At 43.1% G+C, this 23,219-nt stretch overlaps 1 protein-coding gene and 1 non-coding gene across 2 annotated transcripts; one reads left to right on the top strand and one right to left on the bottom strand.

Annotated features, from left to right (window-relative positions):
• The first annotated feature begins 3,807 nt into the window (after nt 1-3,807).
• Nucleotides 3,808-21,161, top strand: vax2 (ventral anterior homeobox 2). The gene is made up of 3 exons (XM_076027883.1): nt 3,808-4,939; nt 8,820-9,007; nt 20,597-21,161. Exons 1-3 carry the CDS (start codon nt 4,705-4,707, stop codon nt 21,095-21,097), a joined length of 924 nt encoding a protein of 307 aa, XP_075883998.1. The 5' UTR covers nt 3,808-4,704; the 3' UTR covers nt 21,098-21,161.
• On the bottom strand, nt 11,278-11,360 carry trnal-cag (transfer RNA leucine (anticodon CAG)). Its single transcript has one exon. It is a non-coding gene; the product is annotated as a tRNA-Leu (tRNA).
• Nucleotides 21,162-23,219: the final 2,058 nt, after the last annotated feature.

Here is a 23,219-nt window from a genome sequence, read left to right as displayed (position 1 = left end):
CAGTTTGAATCATATTGAATCATTTTATTTTACCCTTTGAACGTTGACGTCACATTAGAATTTGTATGTGCGCCAAAACTCGAGGCCAAGGTTTCCTCCACCTGCGTGAGACACATTTGGAAAGACAAAATACAACATGAAAATGCGCGACAGTTGTGCACAAATAACTTTCATTCACAAAATAAACAGTTATTTTCAGCGATGTATACTTAAATTGTGCATGATACTAATTTGTGTAACTGCGTATCGTTGACGTGACGCTTATGTAGAAAGTTGACTTTTAACTTTTCTAAGTGCGGATTTTGAAAAAGAAAAAAAAAATCGTATACAAATTAATATATAAATATATATGTACATTCCAGATTTTCAAAAAGTTTTAAATTAATTTCCAGTTCTGCTTACTTGAAGTAATAAACGAGAAAAAAGTTTCTGTCAAGGTTCTGCGTATTATATGCTGTATGTTATGTTACATTTATCCATCACCGTCTCCCCGTTTTTTCTTTTTTTTTTCCTTTTTTTGATCTGCAGCTGCATTACCACAGTGCTATCAGATTCTTCCCTGCACAACCACGCCGTGTCCTCCAACTTTACGCACAGGTCACACTCATACTGCGCATTTTGCGCTACGATTTACGTGAAAATCACACCTCTGTCAAGTGTTTATGCCACATCTTCGACTCCATCAGACGTTTAAAACATAGAAATACTCTTCCGACGTGAGCTCAAGCTGAATTATGGTTCCACCCAGCTTGTCAATGTAAACACCTCCATCAATTGTGCGGAGGCTCTGAAACGCCGAGTGTCGTTTCAATGTGTATCGACTAAAGTGCTGAATAAAGTTTGATGTGTCCCCTCTGTGAAGGTGAGTTCGCAGCTTCTCGTGGCCAAATGTTTGCCATTCTTGGCCAGATTTACTCGGAGCCTGCATGTGTGGGTTGTGTGAACTCTGCGTGGCCCGGTGCCCCCCTCCTGACCTCTGGGATTACAGTAATCTCAGTTGATTGATCTGATTGATCAGGTTCATCTCCACGAGGCCGCAATCCAGCCGCATGCGGGGTGGGGGCAGGAGGGGAGGAAGGGAGGCCTCAAAGAGGCGGTTGGTGCATCATTGGTGCTATGAATTTATATTTTTTTCTTTTTTGCTTTAGGCTGGTGAACATTTTCTTAGAGAGGGGAGATCTGGAAGTTGTTCGGTTGTGGTTATGAGCGTCAATGTCAAGTGAACTTCTCTGTCTTTTCTTTGGTGATCAAGCAGAAATTGAGGGAGACCGTAATCAAAATGGATTACACTGATTTGAGGATATATTTTTTTCTAAAGCGAAACTGAATTTGGAAAGTTCGTCAAAGAGGCTGAAGAGAGCCTGCGGAGAATCTAATGAGTTGAAAAACACCCGTGCATTTCATGAGAAGAAATAATGCATTCTCAAACAAAATACAGTGTAAGTGGGATTGACTGTGTTAAACAAAATAAGTAAGCAATGTGACGCTTCCATGCTGGAAGGTTGACCTTTTAAAAAGACTATCAAAAGTCTCTTACTGTCTTGTTATTATCTATCTATCTATCTATCTATCTATCTATCTATCTATCTATCTATCTATCTATCTATCTATCTATCCGTGCGAGCAAGTTAAAGGAACGGCCACAGTTTGCAGCCAAATCAGCAGCGGAAAAAATAAATACATCGTTCAAAACATAGTTGATGACTAAATGTATTCTGAAACGCTGCAAATCAGTGCCGGAGAATCTTTCAACATGCAAAAAATTCTGCCGTTTGGAGGATTTTGAGTCATGCATCAGTGGAATGGGGCGTGGGAGGGTTGCAGGGGGAGAGAAAGAGGAAGGAAAGGTGTGTGTGTGTGTGTGTGTGTGTGTGTGTGTGTGTGTGTGTGTGTGTCCCAGCACAGCAGCAGCAATCAGTCCCCTCTTGTCTCGCTGCTGAGTGCAACGTCTGATTGGCAGTTTCTATTCATCCTCCGTGAGATTAGGCCAGCTGAAAGGAGTAACGACCCATGGCTGCGAGCAGTAATTATGGCCTTGGATAAGAAACACGAAAAAACACACATTGCAAAACTACAATTATATTAAACTGCTCAAAGATCTGTGTTTTTATAGGGTTTTTTGTTGTTGTTGTTGTTGTTGTTGTTGTTATCGTGGTTTTTTTTTTTGTTTTTTTTTTTGCTGTTGTTGCAGTCCTCCCGAAGATGTTTCACCTGTGAGGAGGAAACTCCAGCCGGGGTTGCACTTGGTCTCTGCCACTGGAATTATCTCACAATCACAACAAACTGAAGGCTTCACCCCGACATTAAGCAGGCAGGAGGAAACGTGCCAGTGGTGGATGTGCACCTCTCTCTCTCTCTCTCTCTCTCTCCCTTTCTCTCTCTCTCTCTCTTCCTCTATCTGTGTGTGCACTGTAAACTGACTGTGAATGGGCTGGTTTTCATCATCAGTAGTGGAAAACAAAAAAGGGAGCCTGTCTGAGCAGCAGCAGCAGCAGCAGCAGCAGCAGCAGCAGCAGCCCATTCACCTGTGAGACAACATTTGACAAAGCGAGTTTTGAGGAAACTGAGCTCAGGAGAGGCTGCAACACCTGTTGCAGACTAAAGGCTTCGATAAAACACTGTGATCATAGCACGCGGACTCGGAGTCAGAGTTGCTGTTTTGGCCTTAATTACGATGAGTGATAAATACTTTGTCTTGAGGGACTCAATAATGTATCAAGATAATTAGTGCAAAGTGTGGACATTTTTGTTGTTGTTGAGAATTTGCATTTGTTTTCCCCCTCAACTCAGTTCCGTTATTTCTTTTTCTCTTTTATTATTTGAGCATTTATTTTATTTTATTATTTTATTTTATTTTATTTAATAGTATTGGTTACATTTCCAGAATTCTGGGGCATTTTCTGTCTGCGATTTTTTTTTTTTTTTTTTTTTTTTTTGCGTTTTGTGTGTCAAGTTGGCATTTTCCAATGATGATCAGAAATCTATAGTTAAAATTTGTATTGCAAACAATTAAATCCACACTGTTGGCGAAATATTTTTCATAACTATGCAACATTGGAGGTTAGCCCTATTATTTATTAGGTTATTATATATTGAGAAACAAATTTTTGTAACAAGACTTTTGTTTTGTTCTATGACGGAGTGATTCACGACATTGTTTGGCCATGAAATACAAATACGGCCCAATAAAATGCTCGGGTAATCACATGTAATAATCAATTGACGCACACAAGCAAAAACAGATAAATAGAAAAATAAGGTTAATAGCCTAACGAAGAGCAATTTGAAGAAAATAAAATAAATAAATAAATAAATAAATGGGCATGTCAAGTCATTTAAACTGATTTAACAGAAATTTTGGACTGAAAAAAGAAAAAAAAAGAAAAAAGAAACTGCAATATGTCGGCCGCGTGTTTGAAAATCTTTTCACGCGTGCTTTTCGTGTGAAAATCTATCATGGGAACGTGCAGCCTGCCTGGTCCAGAGCTCGGGGTTCGGTCGGGACCCCGGAACACCCAGTCCCAGTCCAGGTAAGCAGAAGAACCCCGGGCCAGGCGGACCCAGGCGATCGGAGCCCGGCCACCCCGGGCTGGCCAGGCGGGCGGAGCACGGCCGCACTCAGCCATCGTCTCATGTCTCCGCGCCTCATCCCGCACTGCAGCGGCGCTCATCCTCTTGTCAAAACGTGCCCGGCCGGCGGACCAATAGGCGGCGACTTTGCGTGAGCAGGAAGTGACGTCGTGGCTGAAGTGTATCGTGTCACCGCAAATATTATCCACAACATCCTCGCCTGTGAGTGTAGGCAGGGTGTATCAGCCACCCGGCTCGGTCGTCGTGTTCCTAATCTGAACGCACAAACTGACACCAGAGACACTGACTTTCTGATTTACTATTGTTGTTTTTTACTCTGTGCGTCAATGTGACCTGTCCACATTTGCCTCCTGCAGCAACACACCCTTAACCTCTTGTGTTGGCTCTCCTGAAAGCAGAAGATCAGCGAGCAGTCCACCTCTGCTCCTCCAGCAGTCAGTCCTCCAGGACCTGCAGCCTCTCAGCCAACAGGCTGCTGCCGCTCTGCTGTGGACAAACCCGGACAAACTTTCCTGCTCGGCCCGTGCACGGTGCAGTGCGGCCGCTGTACACTGGGGCTTTTTTCCTTCTTCTTTTGGCGTGAGTGTGTGTGTGTGTGTGAGAGAGTGTGTGTGTGTGTGTGTGTGTGTGTGTGAGTGTGTGAATGTGAGTCTGTGCACCGCCTCTCACTTTATTTCTACGTGGGTGACTTTGGCACCTCCCCGCTCCTCCGTAGATTTGGCTGCTGCCCACTCGTACCTTACAGGCTGTACAATGCATGATTTGTGCACCGAGCGGCTACAGTAAGAGTACGAGTTTTTTTTTATTTTTTATTTTTTTTAGGTTATTTATTTTTTTTGCAACCCAATAAGGTTTGGACTGAGGGCAGCGCGTCATGCAGCGACACCTGAAGCGCAACCAGCCGGTCCAGTTGCGGGACCGCATGTTTCCTTTGTGACTGGATCTATTTCCTTTGGGTGGCAGAGGAGGGCATGCTGTCCTCGCCTCCCCGGAGAACACTCGCAAAGAGGGGAAGAAAGTAGCGGGCAGGCAGCGAGGCTGAGTGCCAGCCAGGCAGCGACAGACGCGGAGGAGGAAGGGAGATCCTCTCAGCGAGCTTTCATTGACTTGTAGATGTTTGATCAGGCCACGACGATGGGCGATGGGAACCACCGCTGTGGACCCAACCCACTGTGTCCGGAACGGATGGAGACCAAGTGCCGTGCCGAGATAGGGAGCCGATCCCCGGTTCAGAGCTCCACCGACACCCCGGGGACCTCCGCGTCCACACCGACATCCTCCAGCGAGGACGGCCACGATAAACTTCTGGGAGTGGATCCCGACTACTGCCGGAGGATACTGGTGCGGGGTAAGTGAACCAAAGCGGGGCGAAGCCGTTTGTTCTGTGCGTAAAACTCATTCTCACTCTGGAATGTTTGGAGAATTTTGGGAATATTAAGGTACTTTTACTTCATGTTCATTTTTTACCCGATTAGTGTCATAATCATTAAGCGTTACCACCGGCTCCTTTTTTGTGTTTAGGCTGCACTCACAATGCCCTCCAACACTACTACTCTTACTATCACCGCGAAGAATGTGAATATTTCAATGGAAGCTAATTTGAGGTCATTTTGTGCTCATATAAAGTCACATTCATACAGATGCAACGTGCAAGTGTCGAAAAGTGTCTCTTTCTTTTGAAATGCAGAGAAACAGGCCCTTAATTTGTAGAAAAAAAATAGTTGACATTAGAACATTTCCGGTGCGGGGTTGGGCGTCAAAAGCCCCACTGCCTGACACACCCGGAAGAGAGAATGACAACTATAAATAATTTAAAAATTAAATCGTTTCAGGAAGTGATCACCCTGTACGAGCTGTTAGACGTGTCATTTTTTTTTTTTAAATAAATATGTGCAATATACATTGTTTTGTTTATATATTTTTAAGACGGGCTTAAAATAAACTATAAATGTTCTGGCACATGAAACTTGCTTTTGTCAGGACTAAAAAAAGGTATATATGTATAGTAAGAATTGCTTCTGGAAAAACTGTCACAGAGAGACAAATAAACTTTAAAAAGCAGTTAAAAATACACCTTGCAACCACAACTTAAGTGTGTGTGTGTGTGTGTGTGTGTGTGTGTGTGTGTGTGTGTGTTTGCAATAGGCCGTTGATTGCCTTTGTGTGGCAGAATGAACGTCACAGTAATGTCTAATTTTATAAAGCTCCACGCTCTCCTGCTGCAAGTTGTCCATACGACTGTAAATCCAATCGTGAAAAAAAAATCCTATTTTTTTAAATTATCTAAGAATAAAACAAAACAAAACCAATCAACGTGTCAATACATAAAAACAAACATACACACGACTAATGGCTGTGACAATTATACACTCCTTTGAAATTGTGCAGTTAATCGACGTGTTGTTATGACGTGCAACCCACAGAAAATATATCCATACAGTAACTGTCATTTAGCTGTTGACTAGGGTGCTAAATTGCCCCAAAAAATGCAAATAAAATAAAATAAAATAAAAATAAAAAATCTGTCCCGAGGAGACCTTTGATTTTATTGTATTTGGTCACCTGAATATTGACCACTTAATACGTTAGAAAGAAGAGCAAAAAAAATGTAGTCTGCAATATGTCAAATATCTGCCGTAAAAAAAAATGTCCGTGTTAAACATTAATAAATTAGTTCCAATTATTAATTGTTCCGCGCACATTTGCGTGGATCTCGCGGAGGACAGCGAATCTTCAATTATAAATTTGGTGTTATTGCAAATTTGTAAACATTTAAAAAAAAATATCAAATACTTCTTTCTCCCTTAAACCTCTGAAAGAGCATAAGTGTTCACGCTGCACGCCAACGTGCTGCCTTTATGGTTCGTGTGACATATGTGACGTGGATGGTTATGGTGTTCACGTTTTTACTGGAATCGTGCGTCTTTTCTGTGCAAAAAGCCAGAGGCCGCTGGTTTAGAAGCGGGAAGAGTGAACATGAAGGACATGTAGCACAGGGACCAATGGAGGAGCTCTGACTGAGACTTGCAGGGGTTAAAGCAAATGGCGTAACGGAGGTAGTGGTTGCAAGACTGCAGGGTATGTCTGCAGTTTAGCGCTGGGTGTTGGAGACATTCTAAAGCCATTTGTCACATAGTTTTATTCTTCAACAGCACAAGGTGCTCAGAATCCACTCGCTAAATGTGTGTGACGGCCACGGCGCTTTTTGTAGTGTCGCTTGGATGCGTCGACAGAGCGAGCGAGCGAGAGAGTGTGTGATGTGTTGGATGCTGCACACCGCAGTGTTTTCCACTATAGCGGCTCATGTTTACAGCAGAGGCCTGGCGGGGTCACCGGGAGGTCAGAGCTTTGCGTTCAGCCGCGCTGTTTCTGAGCGCACAACCACCACTGCAAGTCTCTCCTTCTGCTGAGTCAGTGTGCAACAAAATAGTGTAAATATACACCACTGTGTGTGGGTGTGTGAGTGTGTGTTTATTTTGGGGCTTTTTTTTTTGGGAACAACGATCCAGTAGCCAACTTGCCTGGCAACACATTACGCGTGCGTAAAGAGGGAGACCTCTCAGGCACGTTCTAGTGCGCAGCTCAGGCCTGTGTAGGCTCACTAAAAACTTTTGGTATGAAATAAACTGTTACACCTCAACACATTGAATGTTTAATTTCGATATTTGTTTTTCTTTTTTTTTATCTTGTTCCCTCCTGTTACCACAAATCTTATTTTCCCTTACATTAGCACGCTTAAAAACATAGTTAATGCTAATGAATCAATTTATTAGTAGTACTAATTCAACATTTATTCAAAAAAGATATTTATTTTACCCCGCCTTGGTTCCAGTAGCATATACAGTCTTCGGTGGCCGTTACAATCGGTTTGGTTTCATATTTAATTTAGGGCTCTCCATATTTTATTGGACTTCATATTTTATGACCTCAAACCCCGGACAAAGACGGGTTCTTGTCTGGCTTGCCGTTTCCATTGAAAGTGATAAACAGTGAACAAATATTCTTGGCTGTAGTGCAGCTTTCAGTACACGGGTTTTATTGTGGGTGAAAAGTACAAACAACATCCTGGGGCGATGGGGACACTGTATGGACGGCTGACCCCGCAGACGCACCGTGCCTTTCCAGTGTTTTCTTCTCTTATAATATGGGTTTATTTTTTTTGGAAGGCTACTGAAAATTAATTGTGATCATCCGATATTTTCCCTACAGCGGTTTTTTATTTATTTTATTTTTATTATTTTTTATTTTTTATTTTTAGAAAAAATAAAAATAATAGAAAATATAGAAGATATACCGGAGAAGGCCAAACTAAACGAAGAGGAAAATACGCAGAAATGTCTTTCAATTGACACAAATATGAACCATAATTATGAATGGATTTTCAGAAAAATACACACACACACGAAGCTATCTTGTTAATTGCTATTGTATCACAGAGACTTGATGTAGCAAAAAAAAAAAAAAAAAAAAAGCCAAGTTTTTTTCTCGCAGGAGAACATGTTTATGAAGCGCTGTAATCTTTTAAAAACTCCTGACACTTTCAAAACGGCGATTGTGCGCCTCTTTCGTTCGTTCGGGGCAACATTTCAAAATGTGCAGGGTCAACAGAATTGTCCGAGCGTCTTGAAACGCACTTGCGTTCTTGCATGATTAAGACCATATATAAATTCATCATCTCAGAAAACTGGCGTCTTTCTTCCTTTCTTTATGTTTGCTGGGCCGATTTGCATATTTTTACTGCAATTTTAATGGACATCCTTTCGATTATAGATGACGGGAGTATTTTCTTTTGCACGCTCGCTGAATTTAACGCCACGGGGCGACTGCAGAGAGCTGCTCAGTGCTCAGCTCAGCCTTCAACAGTCAACTGTGGTCATCAAGAAACAAAGGCCGTCTCTGGGTGTCTAGGTGTTTAGCGCGCTTTGTGTTCAATAACCACGTGTACTTGTTTTACTCACACGCGCGCGTCCACCTCTCCTCCCGGTGAAGCTAATAGCCGATAGTCTTCCTCATGAATATTACATCAGGCTGGCACCAGGTAGGCCCATTAACTTGCCAGTCAGAAAACTGTTTGTATATTCTTCCTATTAATATTATTTTTTTTTTAATCAAAACATCTCATCCACCACTCCGATGTTACTTAAAGTCTCACACAGGAGCGTAGTTTATTGTATCCTGATTGTTTTTAATTTCATTTTTGTGTTTTGTTGTTGTGTTTTTCCGTACAGACGCCAAAGGCACCATCCGGGAGATTGTGCTGCCGAAAGGCCTCGACCTGGACCGGCCCAAGCGGACGCGGACCTCGTTCACGGCCGAGCAGCTGTACCGGCTGGAACTGGAGTTCCAGCGGTGCCAGTACGTGGTTGGCCGGGAGCGCACCGAGCTCGCCAGGCAGCTCAATCTGTCCGAAACACAGGTAAGATTAAATAAAATGACAAATAAACGACTGAATAATAGCATAGGTACATTATCAATAAATTGTAACTCGTAAAAGGTGTTTCGTTAAAAGAAAATAGGCTGGCTATGAAAACAATGTTTTTGTGCAAAGCTACTTGTAGCTTTAGCGCAGGTTAGCATTCGCTTTTTGTTGGTGGCAAAATGCCTTTTGGTATTTTATTTGTTGAATTAATTATGGGCATATAGTCAAAATAATGTTTTATGTCCTATGGTTTCAAATTTGCGTCAGTCTGCTTCTGATCAGGTGGCTCCCATTCCGGGCTCTAATTGGCTCCTCAACCAATCAGATTAAAGGAAAAGCTTCGCCCCGCTCACCCCGTCTGGCCAGCTCCCTTTTCAATTTTCGTCGGGTGAATTCTTATTTTTTATGTTGTTAAGATGAGTCCAGAGAAGAGCAAACTGTAATAATTCACAAGTATATCCAACACGTACACCGGAGGCCCGAGGCCAGTGCGCATGCTCTAGTTCAGCTTCAGTTGAGCAGAAAGACCACGGCGGTTGTGTCGTTGTTAGGCTACTACATCAAGTTTTAACAGCATAGTGACCATTTCAAAACGGTTCAGAAGTTCTGAGTATGCATACGTCTACATTTAATTTAAAAGTCTAAATTAGAGCTCTACTTCTCTAATTATTAACAAGATACAATATCTCTCGCCCGTGTAACAGACTGCGTGTAATGCACATCATAGCGCCCCCGCCCAAAAAAAAACAAAAACAAAAAAAACAAAAACAACGCGCAATTTTATTTTACACGAAAGAAATAGCCGTGTTTTTGGTGCAAAAATGTATAAAAGCACTTGACAAGACAATTAAAAAATAATCACGCTCCTGTATGATGGACGATGCTCACTCCTACCGTGTTTGTAGGCGTCATCAGAAAGATGCTGCGCGAACTTTTTAGCTATAGTGACTGATTGTTTTTTTAAACTTTATGCTTATTTTTGTTGCCCCAGTAGAGCTCACGTCATGGTATTTATTCTGTTTTTCAAAGAAATGAAATTGGGGGCAAATTATTGCAAGACCGGGTGGTCCGAGGTTGTAGTTGTGTCTTCAGAATTCTAGGCCCAATTGTTTTTCTCTCCCAATTTAATGTTGGTGTTTTTGTGTTTTCTGTTTAGTATTTTTATTGTGTGTTTTTGTGTTTTCAAATAGCCTCTTGATGTGCGAATAATAGAATCTCATCAGACAGCAGCTCTAATAAGAAACGACACATATACACAGACAGCGAGATCCTTCAAAACGACTGAGCTGCATAAGAAATGCCTTAAAATCATCAAACGGCCCTGAGTTTGGTTTACCTGAAGAAAAAAAGTATGCGCTAATAAACCCATAAGCGCCACTCACTGCGCCGAAACACTTGTTGCACTAACTAAGTTGACGCGTCACACTGCGGCACTGTGGAGGGACGCAAAGTGTCCAGCAGCCACTCTCACACTTCCAGACATAAATGTGTGTGTGTGTGTGTGTGTGTGTGTGTGTGTGTGTGTGTGTGTGTGTGTGAACACAGACCAGCCACTGTGTCCCTCATTAGTGCTGACACTAGGGGTGTTAATGGGAGGGCCTCAGCTTCCTGCTGCTGCCGAGGAGACGCACGGCGGCAGCTGATTGGCTGAATGAGAGCATCTGAAAAAAAAAAACTGCCTGACCTTCAAGAGAGAACAAAATTTAAATAAACGTCCCGGCGGTAATGGCGTGGAATATTCAACCCTGGTGCTCTGAAATTTCTAAGCGCCTTGTGCTATTGAGGCAGCTTTTAGGGCGCGATTGAAAGCCTTTTAGTTGGCGTTAGTTTGGTTTTCTTTTCCATTTAAAAAAAAAAAAAAAAAAAAAAAAAAATTCTATTTGTGCATGGACTTTGCATATTTCCCACCCAGCAAATAGCTCTATTCAAGGCCAATCACACCAAACGAAGATGGGCAATCCCCCAAAGTTTAAGGTCGCTTTAAAAGTTAATTATTAGGGCTGTTTTTCGTTTTGTTTGTTTATTTTTTTTCTCGTCTGACTGAATTTGTTGGCCGACGAAAAAAAAAGTCCACCAATTCAAACATTCTAGGCTCCTCGGAACGAAATCACATTTTTATTTGGCTCAAGATTTGAAGATTTAATTCTTTAAAACTTCTCTGACCAAGAGTGATATTACAAGTTATTATTTCCACGTTTCCAAATGTATTTGTTATTAAAGTGAAGCAAAGAAGAGAGTAATATTACATTCATGGTAAAAAGAGGTCTTGTCAGAAGTGGGATTCGAACCCACGCCTCCAGGGGAGACTGCGACCTGAACGCAGCGCCTTAGACCGCTCGGCCATCCTGACATAGTCCGAGTACCGTATCGCGATTTTTAGATTTTTCCAGCTACTACACTTTTTATATATATATATATATATATATATATATATATATATATATATATATATATATATATATATATATATATATGTATATTATGTTTTATTTATTTACGTGTGACTGATGTGGAAACACTGAGCCCTGGAAGATTGTTGGGCGGTTGGATGAGTGTTTTTTTTTTTTTTTTTTAAACAATGTTTGGGGATTTGGTCATTGACCCATATGGTAACTCCAATTAGTTTGGTCAGATATATTCAAACTGATCACGCAACGAGGCATCAGGCACTGGACACACACACACACACACGCACACGCACACGCACACACACACACACACACACACACACACACACACACACACACACACACACACTGCGATGGGATATGTACATTCTTTGGCGTTGTGTGTGACGTCAGTGGTTTGTGAGTCAGTGACGCAAACGTGTCTGTGGATTCACATACAGAGTCAGTATGACAATGATAACAGCGACACATTCAGTCGGCTGGCGTTGCGTTTCGCTGCTATTGGCTGGAAACTTAAAATTGATGTCAACTCGTGAAAGAGACATAGCACGGGCCTCAAAACACATGTAGGGCTATTTCAATTTGAGCTGTGTGGACCGGAACTTATTTATTTATTTATTTTCGTGCGAGGAGAGCAGACGTCACTTGTTGCGCCCAAGTATCAGGCAGAATAATAATCCATGAGCGGCGAGGAGCTCTCCCCTCACCCCGGCAGGTGGCTCCCCGCCACAGGCTAACTCGCACAGCAGGGCACGCAGGCACCCAGAACACACGGGCGCGCGCGTACGAGCGCGAGCGCAAAAAAAAAAAAGAGCCCCCTCTTACTGTGGTCCTGACGGTCATAGACTGCAAAAATGGATAGCCCCGATGCTCTTATTTTGAAGGTACGAATACAACGTTGAAAAGATGAAAAGCATTTGTTTCCACGTAATGTCCTTTTCATTTTTCACATGGAACGGCTCTGTATGGACCGTGTGACTCCGGGAGAGACCGTGTGTGTGTGTGTGTGTGTGTGTGTGTGTGTGTGTGTGTGTGTGGTCACTGTAAGCTCCTCCACCACAGTAGTCTTCCGCGACTGATGTATATATGCTGCCATTATATCAGTCCATTGTTGTTTGTAGCCGGTCCATGGAGAAGCTATGGATTTAAAAGTCTATGCATCGCGTTAAACTGGTTTAATCCTGCAGAAAATGGCAGAGAGTTTTTGCTTAATCTTTTATGGTTAGCTGGATGAAAAATGCACGGAAATTGCAGAGTCCCCCCCGACCCCCTTTTGCCGTTGATTGAGGATTCGGAGATTTAGCATCTTTTTTGCTGTTGACTTTACCCTTGCAATGCTGGTCATTTGAAAAAAAAAAAAAAAAAATCATTGAATGTATTGCGTTTGTGGAATTCTTAAAACCACCTACAGCTATTTTATTTTTTAACTTTTTAAATTGTTAAAGTGTGAATGCAGTTTATTTATATGAATTTAATGTAATATATATTCATTTATTGTATTTTAAATAACGTTCTGCTGTTCCTACAGCCTACAGTTTTAACCTAGATTGATTAATGATAGATAGTTGAAACCTTTTCAATCTTTGGGTATAGAAAGATGGGCAAAACTCCAAAGAAACCAAAGATAAAATTCAAACAAAGTAACACAACACAGCTGCATTCAGCTTGACTAGATAGCTTCACTCTCCCATTAGAAATGAAAAATAATTAAAAAAAAATCACTTTCTTCAATTTCTAATATATAAATATATATATGTATATATATATATATATATATATATATATATATATATACAAAAATTACGGTAAGGTGGCTGAGTCCACTGATCCTCGTTCTGTTCTTTTGATCAGGCTTACTGTCATTTATTCCTTGTGTCTTTATTTATCCAAGATCACTTTTATTTCTATTCAAACTACACAATCGAGGTTTATTCTGTTTGAAAATAATGATGCTGTGCTACACTCACATATATAAAGTGCATCATTTGCATAAGTGAGTTAGAAAACACAGGCATGTCATATATGATATCACATTAATTTCCAGGGGCTATCAATGTGTGCCCACAAGCTCCTCAAAACCCGAATATTCTGCTTTTGTTCAGACAGAACAACGAACCAATGAGATGGCAAGTTGCGCTCGTGTGTCTGCGTACAGTGAATGTCCCCGTTGTGTTTATTGTTCTCCATGTCTGCCCAGACAGACGGTGTCTGGCCACTTGTCTGCAGCGTGGAGGAGCCAGCCATGACGTACAGTATAGTGCAGATGTAGCCGAGGGTCGGCAGCACACTACAGGGAATTGTCCCAAACACTCAGAATGGAGAGAGAGATAGGAAAGGCTGCAGACAGACAGACGGACGGACTGACACAAACAGTGCCCTTGTGTATTCAGTTATAACCACTGGGCCTGTTGCAAAGAAACTATTTTCTCTCCATGCAGAGAGCCAGAGCCACGGCACCGAACACTTATGTTCACTTTGCTGACGTTCCAGTTCTTATTATTTAATTAATGAAAGAATCCCAAGAACGGCAACAAAGTTATTCAGCATTTCTCCCTTACGTATCCCCTCCAAGAGCGAATTAACTCGTTTCATCGTCTTGTGGCAACGTGAAGTGTGTGTGAGTCTGTGTGAATGAGGGAGTGTGCATACATGCATGCATGAGATACCAGGGGTGATGTAACTTTGCTAACATACGGAGGGTGTGCTAACAATTCAGCTGACGAGAGTCAGAAAGCATTGGGGAAAAAAATGCAACACAAGGATTCCGTTCTCTCATATGTTTTTCAAGAACGGTTTATTTTCCCCAAAGCGACACGCAGAATGGCCTTCATTTTCTCTCTTAGATTCCACTGAATTCAGATCTTTTTTTTTGTCTCATTTAGCGAAATATATTATCCTATTACCGCAAAAATAGTGCAAACGTTATTCACTGCTTGGACAAAAACAGTAAATTATGCAATAATCACTAATCATTTTTTTCTCCTACATTCTTAATAAACTATCAAATTTGTCACAGGTGAGAAGTTCTCACCATTGATCATGAAGTTTACGCTGTGTGTGTTTGTACAACACACAAAATAGAACAATCAGTGTAACATTAATTTATTCAGCAATAAAAGCAGCCTGTCTTGAAAATTACTATTAATAGTCTAAGAATAACTCGGTGATATCTGCAGATGGATAATTATTTCAGAGGAGACGGAGCAGCAATAGACGGTGATGATGATACAAGGACAAAACAGTCTCATGTGTTCTGCACAGTCTGCTTTCTCTCTTTTCGTCGCCATGTCGTACAATAGCAAAAACTGCGCCGACAGCGACAACAACAAATATTATTCCTGAAAGAAAAAATACAAAAACGAACTAAAATCCCACAAAAAAAGCATGACCTTGTCAACACGGGAGACCCGATGGTGATTCAAAAGCCTGCAGGGTGGCATTCGAGAAAAGTCATGCAGCGACATCACACCCCTGGAGGTTTGTGTGGCCACGATGGGAAGCGAGTGTAGTCGCTGCTGTTATTAGAACCTGGTGGCATGGTGGACAACAGGAGGAGGCTGGTGGTGGTGGCGGTGGGGGGGTGATATAGGGTATGGAGGTGGGCCTCATAACAGTCCCAAGTGCTTTTGCGCTAAGGAGGATTAGGCAGCCATATCTACCAGTGTATTCTATAAGACGGGGTTAACCCCTGGCTGAACCTGGACGGACATGTGCGCCGCTGATGAAGCACCGGCACCGTGCACTCGACTCAGGCCACGTTAGGTGACTCGGGCGGCCAGCACCCACGTCTCAGGAGCAGGTAAACGTGACCGCGGCTGCTGCGCCGCAGCGCTGGTTTGGTTTTGAAAGGAAGGAGTCAAGGCAGGCTGGGACGGAAGTGAAGGGAGAGCAGCCATTGTATTAAAAAAAAAAGAAGGTCCAGGTTCAGGCCTCCCACATTTGTATGACAGATTACATGACAATACATTTTCATATTGTATTTATTTTTTTTTATTCGTTTTATCCGTTCATGTATTTATTGGTCATATTGATTCCTGCCAACAGATTTTGAAAGTCAAATACAAATTTTTCCTATCTTTACATTTTTTTTTTTGAGCAAATGGGACTTTATTTGGAATACAAATGTAAAATTTAATTTTCAGATTTTCAGATCAGTTTGTGCACTCTATTGTTTGGCTGTGTCGGTTATGCAGTGTTAGGAGTTGAGCTCACATTGAGAAACGGCTCTGAAAATTGTGGGAGGACTAATTTACCTTAGAAGGTCTTTCTTAAATGTCTTCTGAATCACATGATGTAATAATCCGAAAATTTTGCTTTTCCATCAAATGCAGCCTCGAATTTTGACACACTTGTGTGTAAACCAGCAATTTTACACCTTCCTAAGTCATTGCATCTTCTGATGATTAAAATGAGTAGATGATTAAATTAATTGTTTTTCAGATTGATGACATCATTTCCTCGCTGTCTAGTGCCTGTTGTCACTGTGGAAAGACTGACAAAAATATGTTCAGTCTGTAATTCTCGTTTTTTTTTTTCTTAATTGACCCTCCATGAAGTTGGTAAAAGTGAAATTCACCAAAAACATTTCTCTAATTTTCTTCCCAAAAGCCCTCGATTGTATTGCAAAGAACTGGCCCTGGACGTTTGCAGCGCGTTGTGTAATGGTTCTAATAAAAGGCAGATGTGATGATTCACTGCACACAGTTATGAAGTCACTGGTTACCAGTGGTCCGTCACATCACATGCTGTTGAGTATCCACTGGTCTGTTACACACTGGTACTATCCCCACGGAAAAGCGTTTTCATTGTGCGCTGCTCATCACATGCCTGAGATCAGGGAGGGGTCTGCGGCGGGTCACGCTGGGTGCACCCACACGCTGGAAGGGTCACCCAAAGTGTGAAAGACGTTCGCCCAGCGTCCTTTTTTTAAGACGTTCCTAATCGCCACAATCCCACCTTTCACTTTGCATTATGGTCCTCAGACGCTGCTTCATCACGCTGATGTTTTCCAACCCGGGAGGATTAGGGAAATTAAAGCGCGGCTCGCGTAGGTTGACGGTAAACAATTTCCATCCAAACATATCAAGCGATACAAATTGTTTGGTCCTCGTTCCATTTGGTGGCATTAAACTTGTGACATATCTGGGCGCGGCGCAGCAGATTTATGGTGCAGACACATATGGATGGCCAGTTGATCTGTATGTTGGGTCTTGATCTGGCTTAACCTTTCTACCTCTAGCCCAGTTTGCTTGCCGCTCCGTTTACAGCTGTCTGCCTTTAGCATGCAGCCTCCTGATTGGCTAAGCCCCTCCTAACCGCCCGGCGAGTGCATGCGCGGTGGCCTGATCGTCTCTTTCTCCCTACACACATTAACCGACTCCACCCTTTCACTGGGATGTGGCCTCCCGTCTCCTTGTCTCATGTCGCTGTGGCCGCATCCGTCTGTTGAGGCTCCGCTCCTTCACTTCACTCTCACTTGATTCCTGGTTTGTTTCAGAGACAGACGGTAAACCAGGGCACAAAGCAATTTCTGAAAGGTGTGAGGTTATGTTGCTTGTCTATTGTTCACTCGTGACTCACAATAGGGTTTTTAATGCTTCTTTTAGAGGGTAAAAAGTGTGTTGCATGATCCATTAGTAATTCTCAGCACAAGCACTCACAGAAACAAAACCCACTGACCCACAGCGCGGCAACTCCGAGAGCTTTGCTAGCGGCGCGCTAACGTGCTGCGAGCGCGCTGCTTCTGTTAACCAACAGTTACGCACGGAGAATACCTATAAATTACATTTAAAGTACATTTAGTGTGTTTGGATAAACATTGTTTGACAATGTATTATGTATCCCTTGGAATTTCTTGCGGAACATAAAAAAATATATATATTTATACATTTTCAACTCATCAGGTTGTTTTACCCCCCAAAAATTGAGCTTTTTCCACTTGTGTATCAAACCTCTCCTGAAGTGACACGTATAATGTTGAAACTACAGTAGCAGCTCCTGCTCCTCGATTGTCTCTTAGCGACTTGCAGTTATGCCACCCTCACCTCAGCCCTCACCTCTTCACCCACAACTCCACCCATTGCCTCTATGCAGGGCAGAGGGCGCGGCCGGGCCAAATGCAGGTCACGCCATATCCAGATTTCCCTGGTAATCTGTGCCCCAGCTCTGAACCCTGGATCCCATTAAAAAGGATTTACATCCAATAGTGTAGATGTACTGAAGGCAGCTTTGCTTTCTTCTCTTCTCATTTCTCCCCTCTAATAAAATCCCTGTAAAACACCGACCAGGGCCCCCACCCCCACTCTCACCCCAGCCCCTCCCGCTCCCTGGTTGTTAATAGGAGGACTGTGATGTGAGTGGAGGGGAGGGCCACGCCCACAACCCAGGGATAAGAGGGCAGGGATTGGCCAGGACTTTCATATGTTTGTGGAAGTCTTAATGGGACGGCGGTGGTCCGGTGGCGAGTGAGTGCGAGCGAGCGCTAAGCGAGATGCAGCTGAGACAAAGTGGGTGCAGAGTGGAATGAGAGATCCTCTCTGCTGCTGATCCCTCCAAGCCCCTCCCCCGCCCTCCTCAGCGCTCCACCTCCCCACCCAACTCTGCTGGCTCTCTCCAGTCTACAAGACTTTGCTGGTGTAAGTATTCCTCTCTGAGCTGCAGGATCCCTTCCGATCCCATTATTTGCGCAGTGGTCACTGCCCTTCACTATGATCTCACTCGTCCTGGCAGGACATTGAGCCAGCCTCAACAGCGCACTGATACTGTGCTTAATGACGACGACCACAACAATTGGCCATCTCTTCGTTTTCCAATTGTTTGAGGGCATCAGTACTAGAATAAATGTATAAAGGTGCAAAAGCTGACAAAAGCTCAGTACAAAGATGTAACTTTTAACATCATTTGAGGGGAATTTTTCTGAAGCAGATAACTTCTTAACCGTATTCATTTATGTCTCATTCAGAATGAAATTTTAAAAGAAACTTCATGAATTTATTAGAATACATTTATATCAAACTGAACCATTAGTGAAAAAGAGTTTGTTCAGATATGATTATAGAAAACTACAGAATCTTGCCTGATGATGTTGATGGGCCTCAGCTGTGTGTTATTAGGATTCAACCTGTGCAGTACAAGAAACCTTGAGGAAAATGAAAGAATTTCTTTACTCGTGTCGTGTTACTATTTAGCGAGTCGCTTCCCAACACGAGGAACTGGCTGCATTCCACTGAACCCCCCCGGACCCCATGACGGCGAGTTAACAAACTGCTGCGGTCCTGTCGTCCCCAGTTGTGAACGTCGTCCTGTTTGCCGCCAGGGGCGAGCGCAGAGAAAACTCGGTCACGATGGTATCCATTTTTCATGCATGCGATTCCTCTCTGTGGTGGCACCTCCGTGCAGCGATCTGCCCCTGACCCCAGCGTGGCCTCCAATCAACTCCCCGTCCCAGCCCCAACTCTGCCACACGCTATACATTAAGAGCTACGCTGGTGCCCCATAAATTAAACATGGAGGACAAGGACACGCAGAGTTCAGCGAGCTTTCTCTCTCTCTCTTTCTCTCTTTCTCTCTCGACCTGCTGCAGGTGGCGTGACGAAAACGCCCCTCCCCTCCTCCTGCTGCCATGCGGGAGGACCGTGGCGCAGATGCTGACGATGATTACGATGATTTCTGTCGCAGAAACACACGTTTCTGCGACAGAAATCGTCGTAATCTGTGCCATTTTTTTCAATGCAATTTTTCAAAAGCAGCAGTTGAACAAATCTGCCTGTTACGAACCAATTCTGCTCTCATGTCACAAGAGGTGGCAAGTACAAATACTTCATTGTTGTACTGAAGTTTGATTTTTCCGGGTACCTGTACTTTAATTGAGCATTTCACTTCTGACTTTTACTTCCTACATTTTTATACAAATATCTGTACTTTGTACTTCATACATTGGAAAAATATGCTGGTAACTATTGTGTCAAAAAGCTTTTAACAGATATAAATTCTGATAAATGTCTTTAAGTGGAGCTATTAGTTATTAGTGTAGTTAAATAGTTGTGTCATTCAATATAAAATTGCACCATGTTTTACCAGGCGATTATTTTTGAGTACCTCGGCTTTGGGGTCACTGTTCAGTACGTTTTCAATACAGAGAAAAATTAACGTGTAGAAATTAACATTGGTTGTTGTTAATAAAAGTGTCCAATACATCCAATAATGCCTGACTTGTCTACAAAAGCTGTTAAAATGATCCAGATCTCAAGACCCCTGAACTCTGACCTCTGGTTATTTCAGTCCAGATATGTTTGTCAGATAATTTGCATTTTTGCAAAATAAATCCATTGTTTAATTGTTAATTTAATTGTTGATAGTACATTTCATAAGCTCTTATTTTTACTTGAGTAAAGGAGTTGAATAAGTACTTACTTTTACCAGAGTATTTTTTTCTTACTTTTACTCACAGTTCAGAATGTAAATGCTTTTGCCACCTCTGCATATCACCGCCCAGCCCCCATGTGTGCATTTCAAGCCCTTTAGAGCCGTGACGTGTGAGAGGAGTTAAAGTGCATGGGACCAGCCTGGGGGGGGAGCAGCAAAAAAAAATACAACAACAAAAAAGTTGATACAATCGCTGGTGCCGAGGGATTATGACGTTAGTTGTGCTGCATGGATTTATGCGTGTATTAGTCGTTCACTGTGAAGGTGTCGCGTGTGCTCGCCACCGGCGGCGGCGGCGCAGCAGAGCGTGCAGTGGGCGTGAACGCGCACTGAGCAGAGGTCACGCAGAAGTCAGTTCCAGGGGCAAAGTGTGGGAGCTCTGGTGCCACCTGGACAGTTTTAAGTTTTAGATTAGATTAGTATTTTACACAATACTATCCTAATTTATACATATATATATATACTAAAGATATATAGTATACATATAGTATAACGCCACAAAATGTATACACTGTATGCCTACCTACACACCAACTCTGTCTTAAGACTCACTGTATCTTGTGAATGTCATACTATCGTTTTACTAGTTTTATGTTCAGAGGAAGAAGAGGACGCTGTGGGAACATGGCAGATATCTGTGTTTTTATGAACATGAAAGCAGGAGTTTCTCTCATCTGGTTCACTGCACAGAAGATGATTGTGCGGGTCTCCTGTGTGTGTGTGTGTGTCCCGGCTCCCCCCGCCCCTCCCGCAGGTCAAGGTGTGGTTCCAGAACCGCCGGACCAAGCAGAAGAAGGACACCACCAAGGACTCGGACAAGCGCTCCTCCTCCACCAATGAGTCTCTGGCCACCTGCAACATCCTGCGGCTGCTGGAGCAGGGCCGTCTCCTGTCGGGCCCCGCCCCGCCACCCAACTCGCTCCTGGGGCCCCCGCCGCACCCCTCGCACAACGGCTCACTGCTGAGCAGCCCGGCCAGCGGCTCGTCCACCTCGCCCAGCATCAGCGGCAGCACCCCGCCCAGCTCCCTACCAGGAGGGACCTTCGGCCTGTCGCTGCCCTCGCTGGGTGGCACCGCTCCGTCGCCGCGGCTGGGCATCCCGCCGCCGCACTCCCTGTGCTTCTCCATGCCGCTGCTGGGGGGCGCCCATCACGAACTGACGTCCGCCTACGGCTGCGGCTCATCGGCCTTTGAGCCGTACATGCGGCTGGACAGGAAGGAGGCCGACCTGGGAGGGAAGAAGACGGTTTCCTAAGCAGGCGTGGACGCGCTCGCTCGCTCTCTGTGAGTGGTTTCTTCTCTGTGGCCTCCCGCTGACACTCCAGTGAAGAGGGCGGGGGGGTTGTGTTGGGAGGGGTGCGTGGGTGGGGTGGAGGGGAAGCAAACCCCAACTGGAACATCAGAAATAATGTGAAAGAGGAAGAGAACAGGTGGCATTTGTTTGATGAGGAAGAAAAAATAAAAACGTGAAACGGACGTGACGTGAAGGAAACCTTTAACGGAAAAAAAGACAAAAAAAAACTTGTGAATTTTTTTGCAAAAAAAACAAAACAAGTGTGTGTACGTTGTGTTAAACTCTGAAACGTTTCTCCCGCCACCCTCCTCGGGGTGGTTTTAAATGACTCTTATAGTTTCTCGTCCTGTGAGTTTGTGTGTGCGTGCGCTTTTCTCTCTATACAGGCCTTCGTTTACTGTTCAGGAAAAAAAAAATACTTGACATAAATAGTTCAGATCAAATGAGGCGAGTGAGATTTACAAATCCCAACTCCCCATCCCGAACAAGTGGCCATCTTTTGATTTTTTTTTCTTTTTGTTTCTTAGATGACGTGCTATCAAAACGTGGATGAAACACAAAAAAAGAGGAATCATTGCATTTTAATATCAGTCTGTTTGGTGTCCAGCTGTAGCTTTTGTAAATTCCTTATTTGTTTGTGTTTGTGTATGATATTATGTGGTAGGATCTGGACAAATGAGAAAAGAAAAATCACATATCTTGATCCGTTATTTTCATATAAAAGAACACGAGAATGCTGGTTAGTCTGCCAAAGCATTTACACCCGAGAACCTTTTCAACGTTGACCTTAAAAGTTTCACCGCTTTTCCTTCTCGCCAGTTTGCGTGAGTCACGGACTGCGTTTGGAATCATTTGGATTTCTGCTTTTTGGTTGATATCCTGGTGTGTTAAAGAGCAGCGCTACAACAATTTGTGGTTTCACCAAGTGCAATGATAATTTGAAGCGGCTTCAACAATGTGCACAAAAGTAATTCTGGTGATTTGCTCTAAGCACGGATGCTCATCGGTGCAGGGATGGGTAGAATCAGGAAAAAAAATTGCTGTTTTTAACTTTAAACTGACTGTCACCTTGAAATATGTGGCAAATGAATTTGCAGCATTTCTGGGAACGAATGAACAAGTAAAGGTCACATTTGCATTTATTATTTTATATTTAGTTTCAACCCAGAAGTTCTCTCTATCCCTCACGTGGTTACAGGTGCTTGTGTGAAGCTTCACACATAAAAACGTATATCTTTCGGGGGGGAGAATCAATGTTGAAAAATGTTTCCCGCATGTTTCCTTTCTCTGTTGACTTTTGGCTCATTTCCCTGTTACCTCTGTCCATCTCAAATGAAAAAAGAAGAAGAAAAAAGCCCTTAGCTCGTCCAATTTAAAGCACTTTATGTTTGTGGTGTTTAGACTTCCCCCTGAAAAAAGGCCTGACTGTAGTTAAAGCTTTTCTTTTCTTACAAAAGCATCATTACGCATCTGGTCCATCTGAAAAGAGTGCCGCAAATTATTTTGGATGCATTTAAAATAGGCCGTTTTGAACTCAGAAAGGCATGGAGCTGTGAAATCGTCCACGGTGAAGAAGTTTGGCGGGTCAGAATTTGGTAAAGAAAAAAAAACAGAAATATGCAGCACAGCCTGATAGAAAAATGAGAAAAAATCCCCAATATTTTCTTCTGTCCCAGTACAAAGCAGTTTGTCCAGGTTTCCCCATCCAAAGAAAATCAAAACCCGGCTGACAGAACCTGCAATTTGCAACAGATTGCCCTCAATTTGTGCGTGTCAGATAACTTACCAGCCCACAAATCACAACTTCTGCCTCTTGTCGGTGTGCTGCCTTTGATTTCCACCCGCACTCCCTCCCCGTGATGTCTATTCATCTCCAGGTTTAATACCTTTTTTTCTGAGGGTGACTTCAAATCTGTGAAGGAAAAAAAAAACACATACAACAACAACAACCTATGACATTAATTTAAAATAAAAATGTACAAAAAAAAAAAGGATCTGCCCCGCGAGCCTCCGTGTGAAGCAGCCGGCCTCGTCTCCAGCTGTAGATTTGTGTTTGCGTGAAGGTCTTAACCTATGTAAACTC

Source organism: Nelusetta ayraudi, unplaced genomic scaffold (assembly GCF_046127955.1).
Source record: "Nelusetta ayraudi isolate G7.1 ecotype Tasmania unplaced genomic scaffold, CSIRO-AGI_Nayr_v1 ptg000022l, whole genome shotgun sequence".
NCBI lineage: Eukaryota > Metazoa > Chordata > Actinopteri > Tetraodontiformes > Monacanthidae > Nelusetta > Nelusetta ayraudi.
This window is presented reverse-complemented; position numbering and strand designations above follow the sequence as displayed.